This window comes from Mauremys mutica, chromosome 5, assembly GCF_020497125.1.
Source record: "Mauremys mutica isolate MM-2020 ecotype Southern chromosome 5, ASM2049712v1, whole genome shotgun sequence".
In the NCBI taxonomy this organism is placed as follows: Eukaryota; Metazoa; Chordata; order Testudines; family Geoemydidae; genus Mauremys; species Mauremys mutica.
Window position 1 is genome coordinate 41,092,809 of NC_059076.1, and position 22,976 is coordinate 41,115,784.

The 22,976-nt window shown below is 42.0% G+C and overlaps 1 protein-coding gene and 1 long non-coding RNA gene across 2 annotated transcripts in view; one reads left to right on the forward strand and one right to left on the reverse strand.

The window, feature by feature from the left end:
- The window catches only part of LOC123372070 (bifunctional heparan sulfate N-deacetylase/N-sulfotransferase 4-like), a 189,028-nt gene that overhangs the window by 81,512 nt on the left and 84,540 nt on the right, over window positions 1-22,976 (reverse strand). The window contains exons 6-7 of the mRNA XM_045020049.1: window positions 12,193-12,378; window positions 10,138-10,266 (exon numbers count right to left, since the gene is read on the reverse strand). Coding sequence (XP_044875984.1) covers window positions 10,138-10,266; window positions 12,193-12,378 — 315 coding nt within the window. The remainder of the gene's footprint in view (window positions 1-10,137; window positions 10,267-12,192; window positions 12,379-22,976) is intronic.
- LOC123372072 lies at window positions 9,131-13,859 on the forward strand. Its single transcript, XR_006580079.1, has 3 exons — window positions 9,131-9,193; window positions 11,840-11,914; window positions 13,745-13,859. It is a non-coding gene; the product is annotated as an uncharacterized LOC123372072 (long non-coding RNA).

Here is a 22,976-nt window from a genome sequence, read left to right on the forward strand (position 1 = left end):
GAATTCTTCAAGCCCTCTGTTGAATATTTGGGACACATCATCGATTCTGCAAGTCTTCATAAGGCCCCTGCAAAAGTTAAAGCTATTGTGGAGGCTCCCCCACCTCGAAATGTAAGCCAGCTACGCTCATTTCTAGGACTACTGAACTATTATGGAACGTTCATCTCACAGTTAGCCACACTGCTAAAACCACTTCATGAGCTCCTTGGGCAGAACAAGGCCTGGAAGTGGACTGAAGCCTGTGATGTTGCATTTAACAAAGCTAAGGATGCACTGTTAAATTCTGAAGTTCTAACGCACTTTGATCCATCCTTACCCCTGCAATTGGCCTGCGATGCTTCCCCTTATGGAGTGGGAGCGGTCGTGTCACACATTATGCCTTCGGGAGAAGAAAGACCTATTGCTTTTGCTTCACGCACTCTAAGCAAAGCAGAAACTAACTACGCCCAAATCGAACGTGAGGCATTAAGAATTGTTTTTGGAATTAGGAAGTTTCATCAGTACCTGTTTGGGCGAAAGTTTACTCTTCTTACAGACCATCGACCTCTGACATCAATTTTTGGACCCTACATAGGCATTCCCCCATTAGCTGCTAGTCGTATGCAACGTTGGGCATTGATACTTTCTGCACACACATATGAAATCAAATATCAGAAATCCACTCTGCACGGCAATGCAGATGGCCTCTCAAGGTTGCCTTTACCGGTCAAACATCAAGATAGTGCCCAAAAGGAAATCTTCTACTTTGAACAGGTAGAGAATACACCCATCACTGCTACTCAGATAAAGAAGGCAACCCGCGTTGACCCAGTATTATCCCAAGTTATGGACCTGGTGATGCATGGAAAATCTCGACAAACCTCTCCGGTCTCACCCGACCTTGTTCCCTACATGTCCAGGCAGATGGAGTTATCGGTCCAATCTGGTTGTTTGTTGTGGGGGAGGCGTGTCATTATTCCACCACCCCTGAGATCACAGATGTTAGAACAGCTACATTCCGGTCACTGTGGAATAGTGTGCATGAAGGAAATTGCACGAAGCTATTTTTGGTGGCCTAGATTGGACAGTGCTATTGAAGAGAAGGCAAAAGCTTGTATGTCATGTCAGGGTGTGAGGAATGCACCCCAGTGGGCACCCCTACACCCATGGGACTGGCCTGAAAACCCGTGGCAACGTATTCACGTTGACTTTGCTGGCCCCCTTGAAGGAAGCATGTTCTTGGTGGCAGTAGATGCCCATTCTAAATGGCCAGAAGTCTCTATAATGCAGTCCACTACTGCAGAGAGTACTATCCAAAAACTACGAGGACTCTTTAGTCGTTTTGGTCTGCCAGAACAACTTGTGAGCGACAACGGACCGCAGTTCGTCTCTCAGGAGTTTCAAAATTTTATGAAGGCAAATGGGATACACCACATCACGTCAGCACCATATCATCCGTCCACCAACAGATTAGCTGAAAGATTTGTGGAGACAACGAAAAACGCTTTGAAATCAGCAAAGGGACAACACTCCATTCAAAAGCGTCTGGATACCTTCTTACTTTCCTATAGAAACACACCTCATGCTACGACCCAGGCTTCCCCAGCCTTTCTAATGATGGGACGACAGCTGCGCACTTGCTTTGATCTGCTGAAACCTTCTGAACCCAGACAAACTGTGCAACATCAGCAGCAATATCAAGTCATCAGACGGGCACCCAGAGCAAAAGACCGAACCTTTAGCCCAGGGCAGCCAGTTTTGGCTCGGAATTATACTTCCAGAGCTAAATGGGTCCCGGCCACAGTCATCACTCAAACAGGACCTGTTTCCTACACAGTCCGGACTGCAGAGAATCTTACCTGGCGGCGACATGTAGATCAGCTGTTGCCAGGTCATGCCAGTCTTCAGGACCCATCTGCAGTTGAGGGGTCTGACTTCACCCCTCCTGGTGAGACACCGAATCATGAGTCACCTGTTCCTGACTGTTCTCCTCCATTACTGCCGGCAGCTGAGATACCCCTTTGCCCAGCACGAGCTGATACCACCTCCTCACCTATTCGTGCTGCGGACCCTGAGCCCTTAGTACTTTCGGGTGCAACAACACCAGAAGTTCGCCGTAATCCACCTAGAGACAGAAGGCCTCCTCATCGGCTGGATCTTTAGTTAGGGCGAACCCACGGTTATGGGGCAAAATAATCCCCAGGGTTTAGCCGGGAATGGAGGCAGTCTACTCTCCTTCTCTAGTTTAGTGTGTGTTTTATTTAGGGGATGTTCTTATTAGGGGGGGAGGAATATGTTGTGTATTTGGTTGTCATGGGTTTTGTTACTATGGCAACTGAGTTAGACTATTAAGGGATAGCTCAGCTGGTTTCAACCGGCTGAGTGAGCGCTCTGTTTCTGTAAATAAAATGGAGGTTTTGGTTAGCTGTCTGCTCTCTGGCCTCAAGTGATTGCTTCCTACACCGGCTGCCCCTAGGACATAACAGTATGCAGAGAAAGAGCAAACTCCATTAAAGCAGAGAAATCAGACCAACCTTCCCATCAGTCTGGTGGCAGAATTTTAACCAGGGGTAACCAGAAGTCCCAGACACCTCCTTCCAGAACTTTCACTAGTGTGGAAGATTGCATTGATTACATCCATGGTATACAGTACCTATTCTGCAGATAAAGAGCCTGATGTAAAGCCCATTAAAATCAATATAAAGACTTCCTTTTAAGTCAATGGACTTTGGATCAAACCCAGTTAATGGAACTCTGTTTCAAGAACTGCCAATCTATCTCCTTTCAGAAGCACTGTACTCATCCAAAGGTTCAAAACAATAAAGAGGAGTTTGAGAATGGCTTTGAATGTTCATTTAGAAACAAGAAATAACATAATACTAATGGCAAGAGAAGGAGGTGGTAGCAACAACTGGAAGGCTTGCCCTGGTGTGGTGTTTAGATGTTGCTTGAAATTTTAGAACTGGGAGCACTGGCTGTTGGGAGTCTGAAAGGACAGGAAACAGGAAGGGGGGGGGAGGAGTTGAGGAGGCAGAGTGAGAGTTACAGAGTTTGCAGCAGCAGCTTGGTAAAGAGGTTTCCACTTTAAAAATAAAGTCCTGTTGAAGTTTGTTAGTACCTTGCCTGGTTGATACAACACCTGGGTGTTGGATAAGGCCCTTAGTGACTCTTACTCCAACTCAATTTTAGATGAAAATTAAGAATAAAGAAAAACGTGCAGTGTTCCTGCTAAAAGAGTGAACAATACCATATACAGTGAGACAACTAATTAGCTGTGTCAACAGAACTCAACCAAGGCTGTTCCCTAACCCTGTCCTGAGTATGAGTGTCTATGGGAAAGAAACATGCAATGTAAATCATTAGTTGTTATGGTAGCCTGGCAATGCTCCCAGTGTGTGTGTGTGTGTGTGTGTGTACATAAATATACATATATATGCGCACACACACACACACACACACACACACACACACACACACACACACACAAAATAGAAATAGAATTTTACACAATCTGCATACCCCATAGAGGCCTATTCTCCCCTGGATGCATGACATAATTCACGCTAAAGCTACTTGGAGTGAATCACACACATCCAGGAGAGAAAAGACCCTAAAGAGCATGAAATTAATATAAGCAAGTCACATTGGTATGAACAGGAGCTACAGTACTTCTGCAAATACCAGTAGAGGTATACCTCTGTGCCTTTATTTTCATACAGCAAGGATTATACAGTAGGCACAACCATTTTGTTGCTACAGTTCTGAAGAACACAAGGCTTTCTACAAAACCTGAGATGTTATGATATATGCTATCATTATATGAGTTTGGGATGATGCATGTGTTATGATTCTAATTTTATTCCACAAAAATAGGCTATATCCATAGATTATATTAGGTATCCAATTTTGCATCATTTCTACAAACATGCTATATTTATATAATTACATGCTAAAATGTTTTTCAGTGTCTTTTTCATAATTCCTCTAATTTCATAACACCAATCTATACTGTACTGCACCTGCTCTTAGGTTGCAGGAACAGCAGAGAATGATACACAAGCAAAAGGAAAGCTCATTAACTAATCTAGGGGTATGAAAGTTTCCCAGACTGCACACTGCACAATTCTATTATACACTAGTGTCAGTTTCAAGTACACATCACATTCAAGTGTATATTTTTATTCAAATGAATTTACAATTGATAAATGGAACAGTATAGTAGACACTAAGTATTCCTGATGCTTGGTATTTTCAGGGAGTTCAGAAAACACAGTGGATTAATGGTGTTCAATCATATACTGCCATTTCAAAACCTATTTAGAACTACTAAATCTACAAACTTCTTCTTACTCTGGATAAGAAAAGAGCTGTCCATTAGTTCACTTATTAATGTGCTATTTGTAAAGCAGGACATCAAAACTCTATTTATTAAAAAAAGGTTCTAACTCAATATAAAGGTTTTGTTCTGTGTTCTCTCCAAGCCATTCTGTGATAAGACTGGCTGTTGCTTTTACGGTTGTCAGTTGCTGCATATTTTGTAGGGTACTACAATGGCCTGACTTGAATGATGTTGGGGGTTGTGGTATATCTTTCTTCAGCTCCCACATGATTAAATTATATGTCTTCCAGTCTGAATAAGGAATATGGAATGTATACATACTTAACTCATATTTAGGAACTGCATGTCAGTATTTCACTCGTATGGCACAGTTCAGTAAAATATCAGCTTTTGATGAAGTAATGATAGAAAATCATAGGAAAAAAAATCAAACATTAACTGTACAGATATAAAACCATTATTTTCAAATGCCACCCAATATTATATATTGTACTTTCAAGTTATTGGAACTTACTGAGGTCAAACAAGCTCATATAGGAAAGGAAATAAAAACAAAACAAAACAAACAAACAAACAAAACCACTCACTTTTTTTTCTTTTGAAAGGCTGGAGGTTTTAACTCTATCCTGATTTAAAATAGTCTGATCAACAAAGATATGCAATCTACTTAGAATATATTGGGAGTAGACCTCATGGAAAAATATTGTATCCGCTGTATCACTTTTGCCACTTTTAATTACCAATGTGAAAAACAAATATAATACATTCCTCAAACAGCAGAAATACAAAAAATCAAACTATATTCATATCTGACAACTTAATGCATAATATAGCATAATGCCTCATAGATACTAAGTTATTAAAAGGTTTTTTTCCCATTACAGGCTCCTGTACTGTGGCTCTCACTATGGCATCAGAGTGCCTTTAAAGAAAGGTATTTAGACAAAATTACAAGAAATCACACACACAAACAGTGGTTTGGAACACACCAGGCATGTGAAAAGGAGATATGCACCAACAGGCTGAAAAGTGAAACTGATTACCCATTATGGAAAAGTGAAAGGAGAGGAAAAAAGGCTGAGAGTGCAGGGGGGATATGGACAGACAGGAGAGCAGGTCTGAGAAGTAGGGTGAAATTAGTTTAACAGAGAAATCCGAAAACATTAAGGGCATTTTTGGAGATAAATTGGAATAGAATTAAGATGACCCAGGAATTGGGTAATAATAAAGCTTTCACTTCCTGGAATGAGACTAGTCTAGCTGCAGAGTGGTGAACTCTCTGAAGTTTAGCAAATAGCAGTTTAGGAAAATCATAGATTTTCCTAAGGCAGGAATTGAGGGATGCATGGATAAAGATTACAGTGAAGGACAAATTCTAGCAATGTTCCAGAAGCAGTGATAAGCCAAAGTTACAGATGAGGGAGATACAAGAAGACAAGATTTGCTGAGTTAGAGAGTCATGGTGGAGTCAGAGAGATAGGACTAAGAGTAAGACTTTTTATTCTGATGTGTAGGTCACACACACATTGTATATAAAAAGTCTTAATAAAGGTGCACCTCTTCTCTAAATCGACTCTCTTTGACTCAGACGCCAACTTTGCTCCCAAGGGCCACTGAGTAAAATTTTTACATACAGGCTTCTAATTTTAGAATCTTAAATCTATTTTTAGGGTACGTCTACACTTACCTGCCGGTTCGACGCGGAGAGTTCGACTTTTTGGAGTTCGAACTATCGCGTCTGATCTAGACGCGATAGTTCGAACTCCGGAAGTGCCGCGGTTGACTCCGGTACTCCACCTCGGCAGAAGGAGTTGGCGGAGTCGACGGGGGAGCCGCGGAGTTCGACCCCGCCGCGTGTGGACGGGTGAGTTGTTCGAATTAGGGTACTTCGAATTCAGCTATGCTATTCACGTAGCTGAATTTGCGTACCCTAATTCGAACCCCCTTCTTAGTGTAGACCAGGCCTTAGACATGTAAATAATAGTGGTCTGATATTAAAGGCAGTTCCAAATGAAGTTTCTTTAACTGTAACATAACAATTAGAGCTATTGATGCTCCACACCTATGAAAATTAGGCCACATCCCAGGAAACAAGATATACAATCCATAAGAGATATCACTTCCCTGTGTGGAAGAAGGGAAAGTAGATGGGGGAAGAGAGGATAATGATGAAAAGAATTACTAGTATATAATTTTCACTTGTTCTACATCTTAATTCTCACATCTTAAAAACAGAAGCAATGAGAACAGAGAGAGAGAGAGAGGAGGCCTGATCCATTGTCTATTGAAATCAATGGAAAAAATCCCATGAAATTCCATAGGCTTTGGACGTGGCCCAGAGTAAACAGTGAGTTAGAGGAGCTTACTTTAGCGTGCTTCTTGAAGAACCTTCTGGAGAAAAATGTATCATTATAAAAAGTCAGTTCAAGCTGATAAAGATGTACAAGAGTCTGTGGGGATGATCACTTTATAGCTGTCCACACAGATGATTTAGCCCTCAGAACCCATGAAGTTGCTCTGCATCTGACAGAGTGACAATTTACAACCTTAGGCTGTGGATATATGGCCTGATTATAAAAAACAACAGTCCTTAGCCCTAAAAGTATTGAGGCTGCGCTACCATTTTTGCAACCCATGAAACAAACAAAGTTGCTGCATTCTCTGAAAACTCAGGGCATAGGCAAGGGAAAGCTTGCCAGTGGCTGAACTGGAGGAGCTGAGGGAGACAGAGAAGTACATAGATGAGACTTTCTGGGACACAGTAGAATGGTCCCACCCCTGGTCTGACAGCCTTTGTGCTGTTGAGGAGGAGGAAAGTCCCAGGGAAGGAGAGCATCTAACTGGAGCAGAGGGAAACAATCTCATAGCTGTTCTTCCAGATGATGTTGTGGCATCCTCTTGCACTGAGGATACTTCTCAAGGGGAGGGAACTCCAGCTACTATAAAGAGACTGGTATTAGTAATGGGCAATTTGATCATTAGAAACATAGATAGCTGGTTTTGCAATGACCAGGAGAATCACATGGTGACCTGCCTGCTTTGTGCGAAGATTGAGGATCTCTCGAGACATCTAAATAGACTTATGTGTAGTGCTGGAGAGGAGCCGGTGGTCATGGTACATGTAGGTACCAATACCATAGGGAAGGATAGGAGAGAGGTCCTGGAGGCCAAATTTAGGCTGCTAGGTAAGAGACTGAAGTCCAGGATCTCCATGGTAGCATTCTCTGAGATGCTCACAGTTCCACACACAGGGCCAGTTAGACAGGCAGACTGCAGAGTCTCAATGTGTGGATGAGACAGTGTAGGGAGGAGGGGTTTAGATTTATTAGGAAATGGGGAAACTTTTGGGAAGGGGGAACCTATACATGAAGGATGGGCTCCACCTAAACCAAAATGGAACCAGATTGCTGACACTTAACATTAAAAAGATCGGAGAGCAGTTTTTAAACTAAGGGCTGAAGGAAAGCTGAGTGGTGCGGAGGAGCACATGGTTCAGACATCCCTTAGGGGATGATCTATTAATAGAGAATCTCTATGTCCTAGTGAGGACGAGAGGATGGAAAATGATAAAATACAGGCAGGGTCTGATCTGAAACACTCAAATAAAAAAGAGTCTCATTCAATTGCATCGTGTAATGCCAGACAGCTAAAAGGAGACAAGTTTTTAAAGTGCTTATATACGAATACTAGAAGTCTAAATAATAAAATGGGTGAACTAGAGTGCCTCGTATTAAATGAGGATATTGATATAATAGGCATCACATAAACTTGGTGGAATGAGGTTGATCAATGGGATACAGTAATACCAGGGTACAAAATATATCGGAAGGACAGAACAGGTCATCCTGGTGGGGGAGTGGCATTATATGTGAAAGAAAACGGAGAATCAAAGGAAGGAAAAATTGTAAATGAATCAAACTGTACCACAGAATTGCTATGGATAGTAATTCCATGCTCTAATAATAAGAATATAGTGGTAGTGATATATTACCAACCACCTGACCCAGGGCTGCCCAGAGGGGGGGGGCAAAGGGGGCAATTTGCCCCGGGCTCTGCAGGGGCCCCCAAGAGAACAGCGGAGGCTCCCGCCTCCGTCCCTCTCCTGGAGCCTCAGCACTTGATGTCTCCGGTGGAGCCCCTGAGCCCCGCCCTGCTCAGAGGCGCGTGGTGAGGGGGCGGGGCTGGGAGCTCCGCTCCCTCCACTCGGCGTGGAGCTCCCAGCCCCGCCCCATCACCACGCGGCTCTGAGCGGGACGGAGCTCAGGCCCCGCCGGAGGCACGCTGCCGCTGTTCCGGCGAGGCGCTGAGGCTCCGGGCGAGGAGGGAGCCGGGAGTAAGAGGCTGATGGGATTGAAAAGGGTAATTCAGAGCAGAAGTTGACTCTAAAGCAGTGGTTGTCTAACTGTGGGTCAGGACCCCAAAGTGGGTCGTGACTCCATTTTAATAGTGTTGCAGGGGCTGGCATTAGATGTGGTGAGACCTGGGACTGAGGCCTGAGCCACACCGCCTGGGGCCAAAGCCTAACACAAGGGCTTCAGCCCTGGGTGGCAGGGCTCAGGTTACAGGCCCCCTCCAATCCGAGGCTGAAGCCCTTGGGCTTCAATTGAGGCCCACCTGCATGGGACGATGGGGCTTGGGCTTTGGCAAGGGCTCCAGGGGGCTCAGGCTTCAGTTCCCTCTCCTGGGGTCATGTAGTAACTTTTGTTGTCAGAAGGGGGTTGCTGTGCAATGAAGTTTGAGAAACCCTGCTCTAAAGAACTAAAAAGAAAAAAACTCAACTCATGACAGAGGTTCCTGTCTCCAAAACCTAAAGGAATTTAAAGGATATTCCTCCCAGTGCCTGAATTAACACAATTTTGCATCCTTGATTTCTTGGTAAGTGGAGCCATATGTATATGATAGTATTGTGTATTAATGAGGGTTTATTAGCATTGTATGGGATGGCTTTATTAGTCCAGAGAAGTGAAGTCAGAAGATAGTTATGCAAGTCATCCCAAATGAGTGACTAGGACACTTTCTACCATACCAACTTGTATTCTTTATAACTACATACAAAAAAAGTGTCAGAAAAATTAAATGTTACTACCTGAACAAAATAATTATGTCATTCCACCCTCAACATTATCCTGCAGCCTCATTGTGATGGATTAATGACCATACCCGCATTCTGTGTCCCCCTCCCACAACGCTCATGCACACGTGCTTCCATTTTTTCTCTTCATTTCCTCTCTTCTTTCCCCTTCTACCTGTGTTCATGCTTAACTCCCCACACAGAGCAGGTTACATGGGGAGTGGGGGTTTCAGTGGGTGGCATCAGAGGGTTAGGTTGACTGTTCTTTAGCAGCTTGATCTGAATATTCTATGCATGTGAACCTGTTCCTATAGTTAGTTCTATTAGGGGATGCAGTGGGAGCAGAGAGAGATGAAAGATGTGCAGCTTTCAAGGAGCCAAAGGTCAGGCGGGGGTGGGGGGGGAAGAAAGAGAAGAAGGAGGATGCAGTTTTCTCCATCACCATTGTTTTCCTTTGTCCCCTTTAGTATATTCAGTGTCCCCTTGTTCCCAAAGGCCTAGCACTCGGGTTGGAAAACAAATATTGTCTGGAAAAAATACATACATTTTTCTCTGATTTTTATCACCGGGGATCCACATTACTCCTTACAATACAGTTTTTGCTTATTTCCTTTTAAATGCTCACCACCTCTGAGCAAAAGGATTTGATTTATCGGAACTGAATAAACTATACAGGTTATTCTGTCCCATTCACCTCCAATAATGATAGCAAAGGTACATAGCAGAGGATAGCAAACAAGGTACATACGGGATTCAGGAGGATGGTGAGGAAGAGTTCACCTCCTCGGATGCTTTTGTCCAATTCTTGAGGGCCCCCAGGATACTCCTTGTAGAAAATTGTGTGGGTGAAAAGGCCACAGGTCTGTCGAGGAAGTACCTGAGAACAAAGTAAAAAAAATGCTATAGTGTCATGATCCTATTTCTGCAAGCCCCACCCCAAAAAACTCTTCTGCGTCTGCATTCTGAAACACTCACATATGGATTCCTTTGTTCCAGCAGTTGTCGTCTTATTGTAAATAAGCATGATTATGCAGATGTTGAGATCTCCAGCTGCCAGTTGAAAAGTTGCAGCACATGTGTGTTCCACAGCCTTTGTCCAGACCACTGCATATGTTTCTCATAGTAAACATTCAGGGTTTGTTTTTAGGGATTTGTAAAAGGAAGAAAAGAGCTTCTTTTCTTTTAGCAAGGATAGTTTGTTAAAAGACAAATAGCGCTTCTCAGTCGTCTTCACTATCTTAGGCTATTAATCTTCCTGCTGGTAAGATATAGCGCACAATTGGTATTCTAGGTTACAGACCCAAAAAGAACTAGTTAATTCCTTCCTTTGCCCTGAAAATCAAATTAGACCCCACTAGTGAAATATGTACTGGGGCTGATAGGACTGTTGAATGAGCATATCCCGAGGTCAGCTCTACATACAATCATAAATCAGGAGATTGTGCGTCAGGATTCTGAAAACCAGCAGATGGAGAAAAAGAACAACTAAAATCTCCACTACTTAGAGCTATTTCATTAACTCTTTAATCACAAGTATATCAGAACTCCGCAGAAAAACACTAAGATCTGTGATACTGTTCAGTACTATACTTGCACAGGCAGCAAAGAGTCTTGTGGCACCTTATAGACTAACAGACATTTTGGAGCATGAGCTTTCGTGGGTGAATACCCACTTCGTCGGATGCATGTACTTGCACAGATATTATTCAGTTTTGACTTAGGTTTTTTGCCAGTTTACCATTTGGGCTCTCCTTTGTATTCTGTCCAAAGGAACAGAAAACAAAATAATCTATGGTTTCTATTCAGCAAAGCACTTAAGTATATACTTAAGTGCTTTGCTTAAATGAGTCCTATGTTGGAACTAGTTAGAATCTACCCTGTTACCTGTTTCTGTGTTATTAATAAATACTTTTGACAAACATATTAGATACAATTCTGCTCTTAAATGCATGTCCATTGCTTTTGTTGAAGTCAACAGGAACTTTACCTATGTATACCATGCCAGAACTTGACCTGTCAAGATTTCCATTCTGTGTCCTGTGCACATTCCAACTTGTGTAATTTACCTTCGATCTACCTAAATTCTCTTTACCGTTTCAATTGAACATGATTCTTCCACATTTTTGCTCTGAACTGTGGTGTAGTGTTGCATCTGGATGTTCATTAGCTGCTTTGTTCCATTCTAGGAGCAGCTGCATATTCAAGTGATAGGCCAAGCGATTCCTATATGTTATCTTGGCTTTTAATGCATGTACTATTGAAGGAAAGATGTAGAAAGCTTTATCTCTCCCCACCCCAATGCACAGCCTATGAAGCTTTCACAGGCATAGTTTCAGACCCTGTGCTCTGGGAGTTGCATAGGTATATCTAAACACAAAGTCTGGCCCAACCAAAGTATCTTGTGTACTGGAGGATCATATTGCACCTTTGTTTCTCTTCCCCTTTGGCAGGTCCCAGACCCTTTATGCATTGCAGTGAGTCAGACCCTTGGATATGGAGCTAAGACATTTTAATGAATTGCAAAGGTATGTAATTATAGTCCAAGATTGGTTGTCTACTGGTACATTTTATTTCTGATAATCACATTGGAAAGTGCCAAAAAACCCACCCCAAAACAGACTCTTTGCTCTTCTTTCTTTTGCAAACTGGCTGCATGCTGGTAAAACTGTTTTGGCATCCTTACAATTCCACTATCTTGAAGGATTTCAATGCCCACTGTAAAGCTTGGTGCATTTGTAAAATAGATTTTTTTTTAGTCATTCTTAAAGAATTATTGCAATGAAGTAATGGAAATGCTATGTACCATGATGCCATTGTGGATGAAGCCCCGTCTGTACCGTGCAGGTTTTAGATGTGGATACTCTTCTGTGCTTGTGACTTTGATACCCCAGACCTTCTTCCAGGCCTCATAAAGCTGAACATGTACAGGGTAGACCCCAGAGTGGTGCGGAGCCACTGCATAGCCCATGTCAGTCGGAATACCATGTTCCTGAAACAAAGCAAAAGAAACAACACATTGAGTATACAAGTATAATATGTAATGCTGTCAAGTTTATTCTTATTCTACCAACTGGTAGCTTTAAAGAAACTGTTGTTCTTGGGCAGTCATATGTGTGTATGTGTGTGTGTTTTATATATATATATATATATATAAAACACTCTCACTAAAAATGAGAGACACAAGCTGCAAAATAATTGGCTTTACAGTATCGGAGGGAAAATAATCCTCTTGGATAATATTGAGCTACCATTGTTTATAACAGATTTGACTGCCTGTGTATTATGCGTTATGTGTATTTATAAAATATGCCCCATCTGGTTGGATGTTTTTTTTAAAGTAATTCTCAAAAGGCTGGGAAATTATGCTGTTTTATTTAGTCACATTTCAAATTGTCTTGGATCAATAAACAAAGAGAAACATGTTGACATGACAATTACCATTTGTCTATATTTTATATTACAAAAAGCAGAGGAACATTTCCATGGCTGGTAGAATGTTTGCTGTAGCTATTTACAAAATGTAGCTCCAGCACTTTTCCCTGACATAGTGTATTGACTCCAGAACCAAAGATGGACTTTGAGGGTGAACTTTTCAATCTGGCAATTCTGGCCTATATTTGCTGAAATCCATGGCAACACAAATGAGTCGTATTTTAGAAAGCTAGCCCTAAAATCATCCACTCCTTTGGGTGCCTGGTTATATGGGTCTTCCATCATTTTTACCTCTTTCCCATACAAACCTCACTTCTCCCCTGTGTTACTTATTTAGTACTTTTATAATTTATACAGTAAAGTAAGTATACAGGGCACTTTACTACAGGTTGAAGTTATCAAAGAATAGAGTCCTTTCTTGAAGAACTCTCAATCTAAAAGACACACTGTGCAGGCCAGAAAAACAATTATTATATGCTGCTTGATAGAGCCTGAAAGCTTCACAGGTTAGGTATTATTTACATTGGTATCACACAATAACATTCTTCTTTTGCCAAAAGAAGAGCTGCCAACTCACAAAATAGATAAGCCATTTGCCATTCATATATAATTGATACTTGGAGGGAAATTGCTAAAATACTGAATTATAATTGTTGCCTGTCCTCTTGTTCACATTGTCTAATACAGGGGTTCTCAAACTGGGGGTTGGGACCTCTCAGGGGGTCACGAGGTTAGTACATGGGGGGTCGCGAGCTGTCAGCCTCCACCCCAAACCCCGTTTTGCCTCCTGCATTTATAATGGTGTTAAATATATTAAAAAGTGTTTTTAATTTATAAGGGGGGGTTGCTGTGTGAAAGGGGTCACCAGTACAAAAGTTTGAGAACCACTGGTTAATAACTGTTGTTTGCTTCTATAATTACAGGAGGAACAGATTTTGCTAGGCATCTTTAAGTACTTAACTTCAAACAGACTGGCCTTTGGTCCTTTGAGAAAATTAAATAAAACCTATGGGAACATTTATTCACACAATATAACCAGCTGAATTATCTACTTTCTAATAATAAAGATGTTCTAATAATAAAGATGCCACTGACTAATATGAAATAATCTAGTTCATTTTTTGACCATTAGCAGAATATGTTTTCTGCCTATTAATGACATCACTCACCTACAAGATCTATATGAGGCATAGGGGTCAGTTTTGGATGTGAAATGATGAATGCTCATGTAATGAAGGACCATTCAGAGATATCAGTGATTTCAGGGCCAAATTCCTTATGATTATGTACAGGAAAGTAAGATATACATCTAGATCAGGGCCCCACTGTGCTAAGAGATATACAGATATACAGCAAGAGATAGTCCATGGCCCCAAAGAATTTACAATCTAAATAGATAAGCTAGACAAAAGGTAAAAAAGGAAATTAAGACACAAAAAGCTAAAGTGATTTGGCCAAAGTCACACAGCAGACCATTGTCAAAGTCAAGAACAGAACCTAGGACATCTTATTCCCAGTCCTGTGCTTTGTACACTAGAAAACAGTGTTTCTATGCGCTAAATTCAATACTAAATTATTTCAAGAGAATACTTTAACTATTTTAAGTTGAAGAGGATGCATGATGCAATCTGATCAATGACAGTAGCTGTGACTCCATAGGTAATGGTAATGATTGGAGATATACCAGTCTCCTAGAACTGGAAGGGACCTTGAAAGGTCATTGAGTCCAGCCCCCTGCCTTCACTAGCAGGACCAATTTTTGCCCCAGATTCCTAAGTAGCCCCCTTAAGGATTGAACTCACAACCCTGGGTTTAGCAGGCCAATGCTCAAACCACTGAGCTATCTCTCCCCTCCCCCCCTTACTGGTAATTTCTAAATTGTCTTGAGATCGAGCACTTTTCTGAAATGGTACCTCAACAACTGAACATATCCCTAACTATATGTCCTCTTCGGTCAGGACAGATGCATGCCAAAATAGGATTCATGCCTTCACAGTTTTCTATTGCTATAGGAATTGTCCCAGCAATGGAATGATGAAACTGAAATTAACCACTTTAGAGTAGATGGGTTGCAAAAATCTAAGAGTTCTCACTATGGAGAAGCTACTTGCCACAAAAGAGGCCAATACTGTGTCTGATCACACAAACATTCTTTATGAATTATTCAAAAATCAATAAGAAATCAAGCATACAGACAATTTTTCTCTGTACCAGTTTTATGCAATTTTTGTAAAACCTTTAGGTAGGGTAAATGCTATGTGTTGTATATCAGCATGCACACTGCCCTGTTATCCTTTAGGGTATGTCCATACTACCCGCCGGGTCGGCGGGTAGCAATCGACTTCTCGGAGTTCGATATATCGCGTCTCATCTAGACGCGATATATCGAACTCCGAACGTACTCCCGTCGACTCCAGAACTCCACCACCGCGAACGGCGGTGTTGACGGGGGAGCCGCGGACTTCGATCCCGCTCAGTGAGGACGGATAAGTAGTTCGAACTAAGGTAGTTCGACTTCAGCTGAAGTTGCGTACCTTAGTTCGAACCCCCCCCCCAGTGTAGACCAGGCCTTAGACTGCTTTGCTTTTGTTGTTAAGCGTCTATTAGAATTGAGGATGACAATATTTTCTTAAAAGGAATAAAATATAATTGATTCAATTAAAGATATCGTGTGTAAAAAGTTTCATTGCATTATAATGGCACTGGGGCACCACTAGTGTTAAGGTTGCACCATGTCATCTGTTTAAAGGTCAACCATTCTAAGTCCTCTAAAACTGATATATGTAGTTGGATTCCTCTAAAATGTGATGTTCCTCAAGAGGCTGTAGGGTAAGTTAATGATCTGAATTTGGAGTCATTTGAGGCATGGGTTACAGAGACATAAGCCCCCCCTCCCCTCCCCACTCCAAAAAAATTAGCCATTTAAAAAAAGTTTCCAGGTGGTGGGTTTATTTGCCTTGAGCTGGAGATCAAACTATGGGTCTAAATGGTCTCAATCTGTCGAGTTTTACCCCAGGTAGTGCATGGTACTCACTAAATCTTTGGGGGACCCAAAATGAGAACATATATAAGAAAAAGTACTTTTTACACTGTGTGTACATCAATATGGAAAAATCAGCTAAAGGGTTTCCATGACCACCGTTTTATAGACTTTAAAATTCAACTCTTGTAAGTGCTCTCAAATCTGAACTGTTAATTGGACTGCTTTGAAATTGGTGCGTATTAGTGAGTCTGATTTGCGGTCATTTTGCTGATGGGTTCCCAAATTACAGGCCCCCTAAAAAAAAAAACCAAAAAAAAAAACCCAACTCCCCCCCAAAACCTGGTTTCCTTCTGCTGCCTTGTGTCTGTTACAGCTGCCTCCCTGCTGCATTCCTTTTTGTTTTCCTCTCTGTGCGGCCATGGGGCTAGCAAGAGTCATAGCCTGGCCCTGCTCAGTGGAATGGCCTTTGCAGACTAACCGGAGCCATTGCTCTGCTCAGGTGGGGGTGGGCCCCTGCCTCCTTTGTTCAGACCTGGGCTCGGTGTAGGGGGCACTGCCCAAGAATGCAAGACCTTATATGGCCACATAACTGAGCATGTAAGTCATGCCTGTGACTTAGGACTAGCCCAGACACGTCTGTGCACACCTGAAGACTTTTCCCTGCTTTCTCTCCTCCCCTCTAACAAGGGGGACCAATGAAAGTTACTGGCAGGAAACTGCCTAAGTCTGCCTATATAACCAGACATTTTCTAAGCAGACCTCGGAGAAGGTCCTTGCTTTGCCACCTGGTCTGATCAGCTAGGGGTCTTTGGGAGGCCCTCTCCCCGCTCTTGTTTGTTTTTGAGCGTACCCCCGTTTTTAAACTCCCCTCCCACGAACAACGAATTTTGCCTGGAGATCTGATTATTGTGAACGAATTGAGTCCTCTCTGCGTTCTCTGATGCTGAAACTACTGTACCTGCTTCTGCCTCTGCTGTTGTCCTGGGGATTGGTAAGAACTCTCTCTTGCAGACCCCCCCTGTTCTAGCTGCTGGCTTTCTCTTTCCCCAACAGACAGACCCAAGTTAACTCCTTGGTCTGCATCTGTATTCTGTTTCTGGTTCTGCAGCTCCTTTGCTGCTAGAAATAAACCTGTGCCTCCCTGGATTCTATCCTGGGCAGCTCACTTGCAGTTGCTTCACTGCTGCAGCCACACCCTTGGAGAACCACCCCTAGTATAAGGTGCACTCATTAGGGCTTGGCTACACTTGCAAGTTGCAGCGCTGGTAGAGGCTTTCCAGCGCTGCAATTAGTAACCGTCTACACCTGCAAGGCATATCCAGCGCTGCAACTCCCTGGCTGCAGCGCTGGCTGTACACCTGGCAGGGTTGGGGTGTAGCGATTGCAGCGCTGGTGATCCAGCGCTGCTCATCAAGTGTGGACACACACCAGCGCTTTTATTGGCCTCCAGGGAATAAGGAGATATCCCAGAATGCTTTTAACTAAATTACTCCCTTTGTTTTGTTATGCAGCCTCTCTTTGTTTTGTTGTGAACCTCCGGAGCTCCGTTTCTACCGGAGCTGTTTATCAGCTCCTGTTTGCTGTGATCAATCTGTGAACAAAAATGAGATCCTCCTCCCTGTTGTGAACGAGCTCTGTGGAGCTCCTCCGTTGCCGCTGCTGCTATCTAAAAAACAAACAAAGCTCCTGTTTGCTGTGATCATCTGTACCTGGCTGTAAACAATCAAATAGAGGCAGGCAGGGAAACAGTGGGGAGTCCTGTTGCCTGCAGGCTGTTTGCAATTAAGAGTTAAGACTAAGGGGTCGGAAAAATGTTCTGATTTTTCAAGTCAGGAAGCTAACACACAGTGTTGGCTCCAAAAATCCACTCTCTCTCTCCCCCCGCTCCCTGTCACACTAGACCCCACTCCACCCCCCTCTTTTGAAAAGCACGTTGCGGCCACTTGAATGCTGGGATAGCTGCCCATAATGCATCACTCCCAACAGCGCTGGAAATGCTGCAAATGTGGCCACACACCAGCGCTGCTCCTACACAGCTGGATGACCAGCGCTGCAAACCGTAAGTGTAGCCAAGCTCTTAGGTTAAGTTAGGTTTAGCTTTATACTCTGTAAGTTAGGCTTAGAGAATTGTTGCATTGTGTTGTTACTTGCTAATTTGTGTAGTCTTGGTTAAGTTAGATCATAGATAAGATTTTGCTGTGTTTTGCATAATTGTGGTTAAGTCTGTCTTTCCACTGCAACCCCCCCCAGCTTCTTTGTGTCCCTCTGACTCCTTACAGTCTCTCTGTTCTCTGTGTCTCTCTAAGTTTAAATCTCCCTCTGCTCCACCCGTGCTCCTCTTCCCCCCCATCCCAATCTAGCATAAAACCCCATTGGTTACTTTTTTCCTCTCTGATACACCTCACATTCTATATTTACACCACTGTGACACATTTTTACCTAAAATTGTTTGTTATTTAACATATTTTTCCATAACTGTTAGTTGGTTATATGCTGCTGTGACGCACCTTTTTACATAGAAATTGTTAGCTACCTGTTGCTTTTATACTTCAGTGTTAATTGTTTACCAACTGTATTGTACCCCACTATTGAAACCCCCTATACTGTTCACCAAAAGAAACCCCTCCCCAATTGTCTACCTTAACAAACCCCATACCCCTCACTATTGAATTTTCCCTGTTTTTGTATTTTCTTAATAAAGTTTATTTTGCACCCCACCTGTGTGGTAATTGTCCCCCAAGATCTCCTACCTGCTGGCAGGGACACCTTGTACTGTTAAACTGAAAGGTACTAATGACTGGTTGAATCACAGACCTCTTCCCTGCTGTGAATTCTCCCTTCAATTAACATATCTAAGGATGAGTTGATCACAAACTTCCCCCCACCATCACCTAAAACAAAAGGAGTTTTGGACTAAATGACTGGAGGCTGCTACAATTTGTAAGTCATGAGTGACATTTGTGTGTGTGTGTGTTAGGGGGAAATGTAATCAAAGTCTCTGGGGGAAAAGTAGACATGTGAGACAAAGGTAGGTATTAGGAGTGGTAGAATAGGGAAAGAGCAGTTTGGGGCTGCAGTGAGGAGATGGGGATTGATGGCAACAGAAGTTGGGAAGTCAGTTGTGGGAGGCATAGCACCCCACATCTCTTCCAGTACACCAAACTCACACTCCAACCTTCTGGCGCCCCCAGCTCTGCCAGTGCACCCTCTACTGTGACATAGTTGTCTTTCACTCCAGGCTCTGGGTGTGAGTTGGGTTAGAGGAGGGAAATAAAGGCAATAGAAATGTTTGTATACCAGGGAGTGAAGACTTCAGGGAGACATGTTCCCTAGTTGCTGTGGGGAGGGGGGCAGGTTGGAGGGGGAATGCTTTGAATGGGTAAGTGGCATGGCTTGCAGATGTTCCAAAGCAAGGCTGGTGGGGCACAGCTGGTGTGTGTTTGGTGGGAGGTTGGCTCAGAATGCTAATTGTGGGACATAATATGTACAACTGCCTAAATAACTACTGACCCCTAATGACAATAACAAAACTTTTTCCTGTTTTAAGAAAAAAACAAAAACAAATAAAACCTTAGGAAATTCAATGGCAAAAACTGAATTTAATCTAGCGTTAAGATTGCTCGATAGTATGTTGTTCTCTTGCAGAACAGTGAGTTACACAACATTCAAACTAAAAGGACAAAAAAGAAAACAAATAAAAATGGTGGCCTATGCTACATACCTTCTCTTTTCCTGGATGTAATTATGTGATAAGGAGATCTGTGCTTGCACCCTCTGATGTTTATAAGCAATGGGAAAAGCTGCACATGTACCTTCTGGCTCTAGTATGCATAATTTCAATACAGAATTGTGTATATTACATAATTAGCGGGGCAGGAGTTTTATTACAGAGGGCATTGTCAGTAACAAGCTGGGATATGACCGCAGTCTAAGAATTTATTATCCTCATGCATTGTGGTCAGTGTCAGGTGTATTGAATGGTGGAGGCAATTAGCGCTGCTTGGAAGAGGTATGTTTGCGACATCTGTGGATTACTTTGAGGTGTGTGACAGAGCTGTGACTGCAATATGAAGAGATCAATGTTTTCTACTCTCTCATGTGCTTGAGGAAGGAAAAGAGGTGCATGTGTACCTTGGGAATGTAGAATGTATCATGTCTATGCAAAATTGGGGATGTTATATCCATAACAGGGCATAGGACTTTTATTACAAAGGCTATTGTCAGCAGTAAGAAGGAATATGACTGGATTCTAATGCTTTAATGATGGTTACGTGAAAGTGAGATGGTATTCGTTGAGTAAATGTAAGGAAGTTGTAACAAGCTGTGAAGTATTTCTTAAGTTGTACACATGTGGTATCCTTTCTGGGGAGTTCGCTAAGTGTGTTAGTGTACACCAGGATCCGGAACCTCTCAAATCTGAAAATGCCAAAGGTCAGTGAGAGTATGTGGATACTGAAGCATTGCTCAAAGACCATAAAGAGCTGGTTGTGGTGTCCGCCACCTTTTTTTAAATTTTGTTCATTAACAGTCTTAGCTGGAAACCTGTGGGTGAGAATGAGAGTTGTAAAAGGAGGTGAAAAGCTTATACATTTCAGCAACTGCGGGATTGGTAGAGTAAAGGTATGTGTGTTAATTGGTATATTGGGGCATTGCTGAGAGAGTGCAGAGTTCAGTGTGCATGGGCACCCTGAACTTTGCATTTCCTGGTTCTCACAGTGTGAGTTTTCTGCTCAAGTTGATGTTCTACAAGGGGATGACATATCACCAAGCAACCTTAACTCTATGTTAAAATAGTTTTTTCCTTTGAATATATTATGTTTCAGTGGCTTTTGTCATAATGGTGAGTCAAAATATGAAACAACATTGGCTAATTATTAGCTTCTATATCACCCCACCAGACTACCTTTCTATAAGGTCCAATCTTGTATTCTTTGTGCACCTAAGATTCCAACTGCCTTTTTTGTTTGGGTGCTCAAGCAGTACCAGATTGGACCCAAAGATATATACGCGTTTGTGTGTGGAAAAGACCTTTGGAACACTTTATGCAATACAAAGAACTATGTCACATTCTTTTACAATGCAGGCAGGATTCCAGAGCTCCTAATTACGTGCTTTCATAATTTACTTGAGTCACAATGGAATAGTCTTATCTTAGTTTAAATGAGAATATAAGTTGAAGCCACAGACAAATCATGAGGTGTTGGACAGTAGAAAAGGATCATTACTAGAACCTGAGAGATGAAGCATGAGTAGGGAAAGAGGATTTTGTCAATTTTTTGTAGTCCTGCGGAATGCTGGGGAAATTCACAGAAGTGGCTTTGTCAATGGCTATAGTTAAGATTTAAAGAAAAATTGTAGCTTTGCCAGCTGAATAAACTAGTAGATCAATTTCTAGGTAGACATGATAAAATTAAAGTTGGTGGAAAGCAAGAAATATATTGATGAAGGGAAGTGTTATATTCTTCCTTAGTCTGTTGTAGATATTAAATTCAATATAAAATTAATTGTTCTTAAAAGACTTTATATTCAGTATCAGAAACAAACTAGACCAAAGGGAAAGGCTGATATTTGAAAACTTTCATTTCTTTAAAATAAATCTGGAGTTCTACATTGAACTTTGGAAAAATCATTGATCCTTAGATGACTTTCAGTCTTTTATTGCACATTACAGTATCTCTTATGGGCTGGCATCACTAGCTGTCTTCACAAGTGATAAAAGCACTGATGTGTGTGTGACCTTGTAAACTGATTAGGTAAATCTTGACACTTTTGGACTTAGGCTTGGTAAAGGGTGACTATTCTCTAGAAAGCTTATATTACAAGTGGAGTTTCCTACTAAAAAGGAAATGATAAAGCCTTATAATACAGTATTATTGTCCTGATGGACTCTAACATCCTAAATATTTTCAACCTTGAGTCCAATTGGTCAAAACTTTCCTTCACCTTGACTGGGCCCGACTGTGCACTGTTTAATATTTATATTTGACTGTAACTTTGTGTACAACCACGTAACTTCCTAGTTTCAAGATATTAATAAATTCTTCATAGGAATTTGCCTATGGACCAATTTATCATAAGTATTTTAAGAGCAATAATTTATCTTCAAGTGTGTGAATGGTAATACATTACCACATTTTGGACCCCAGGGTTTTTATGGCACAATGGCAGAAGAGAGACAACGCAGTCAATAGGCAATGACCAATATCATGAGTCCAAAATATTGTTGCACATCTCCGAAAAGTCACGGTGATCAGATTTTGGGGGCACAGCCAAGTTCACTCATTCCATTATTGGCAGGAGAGATGAAGCTGTGCAACGGAGGAGTACATGCTCCTCTTTCTTAAAGCCCATGCAACACATGATGCCCCAGGCTCCTGAGCTAACCTGCCTGTGTACCACTGATGACTCATGGAATCTTCATTTGATTACCGCCCCTGCCTCTCCAGCCCAACTTCTGTGCATCTTACAGTAGGAGGACAAGAACTAGACCCTTAGTACTGAAAAAATGCAACACCGTTGAACTGGCACACATTCCCAGTTGCCCAGATCCAGTTTCAACACATAGGAGCCTAGCTCTCTTAGTCTTCTGTCAAAGATCTGAAAGACTGAAGCAATCTCCAGAAGCTGCCTATCTTAGCTATCATCTTTGCTGAAGAAGCAAGAGAAAAGCAGCTTCAAACTCCCAGCCTCTTCTGACCTATGTCTTTCTACTGAGATGGGCCCTGACATGGAACTTTATTGAACCTGATTATGTCTGTATCAACTGTTTACACACATTCCCTATTTACAAAACACTCCTATTAAGGAGAGAGCATGGACACTGCTTTCCAGGAACTCAGCAAACACTTAGAGGAAAGAAGTTTATATTGCATATTTCCTCAGCTTTAACACGCTAGAGGATAATGGAAACTCAGACAGCAGCAGCAGGGTTGGAAAACTCACCATTTAGATTTACTAGATCTCTTCTGAAAAATAAAACTGAATATACAAATTGTTACATGCTTTTAAAAAAAGCTATATTAGGACAAAATTGGCATTATAATTATTTGCTTCTATTGAAACTTCTAGTACTGGCCATTACTAGAGGCAGGACAGGGGCTAAAGGGACCAAATCATTTTATTTGGTATGGCAAGTCATATGTTTTTATCACATTTTTCATATATTCACTGAA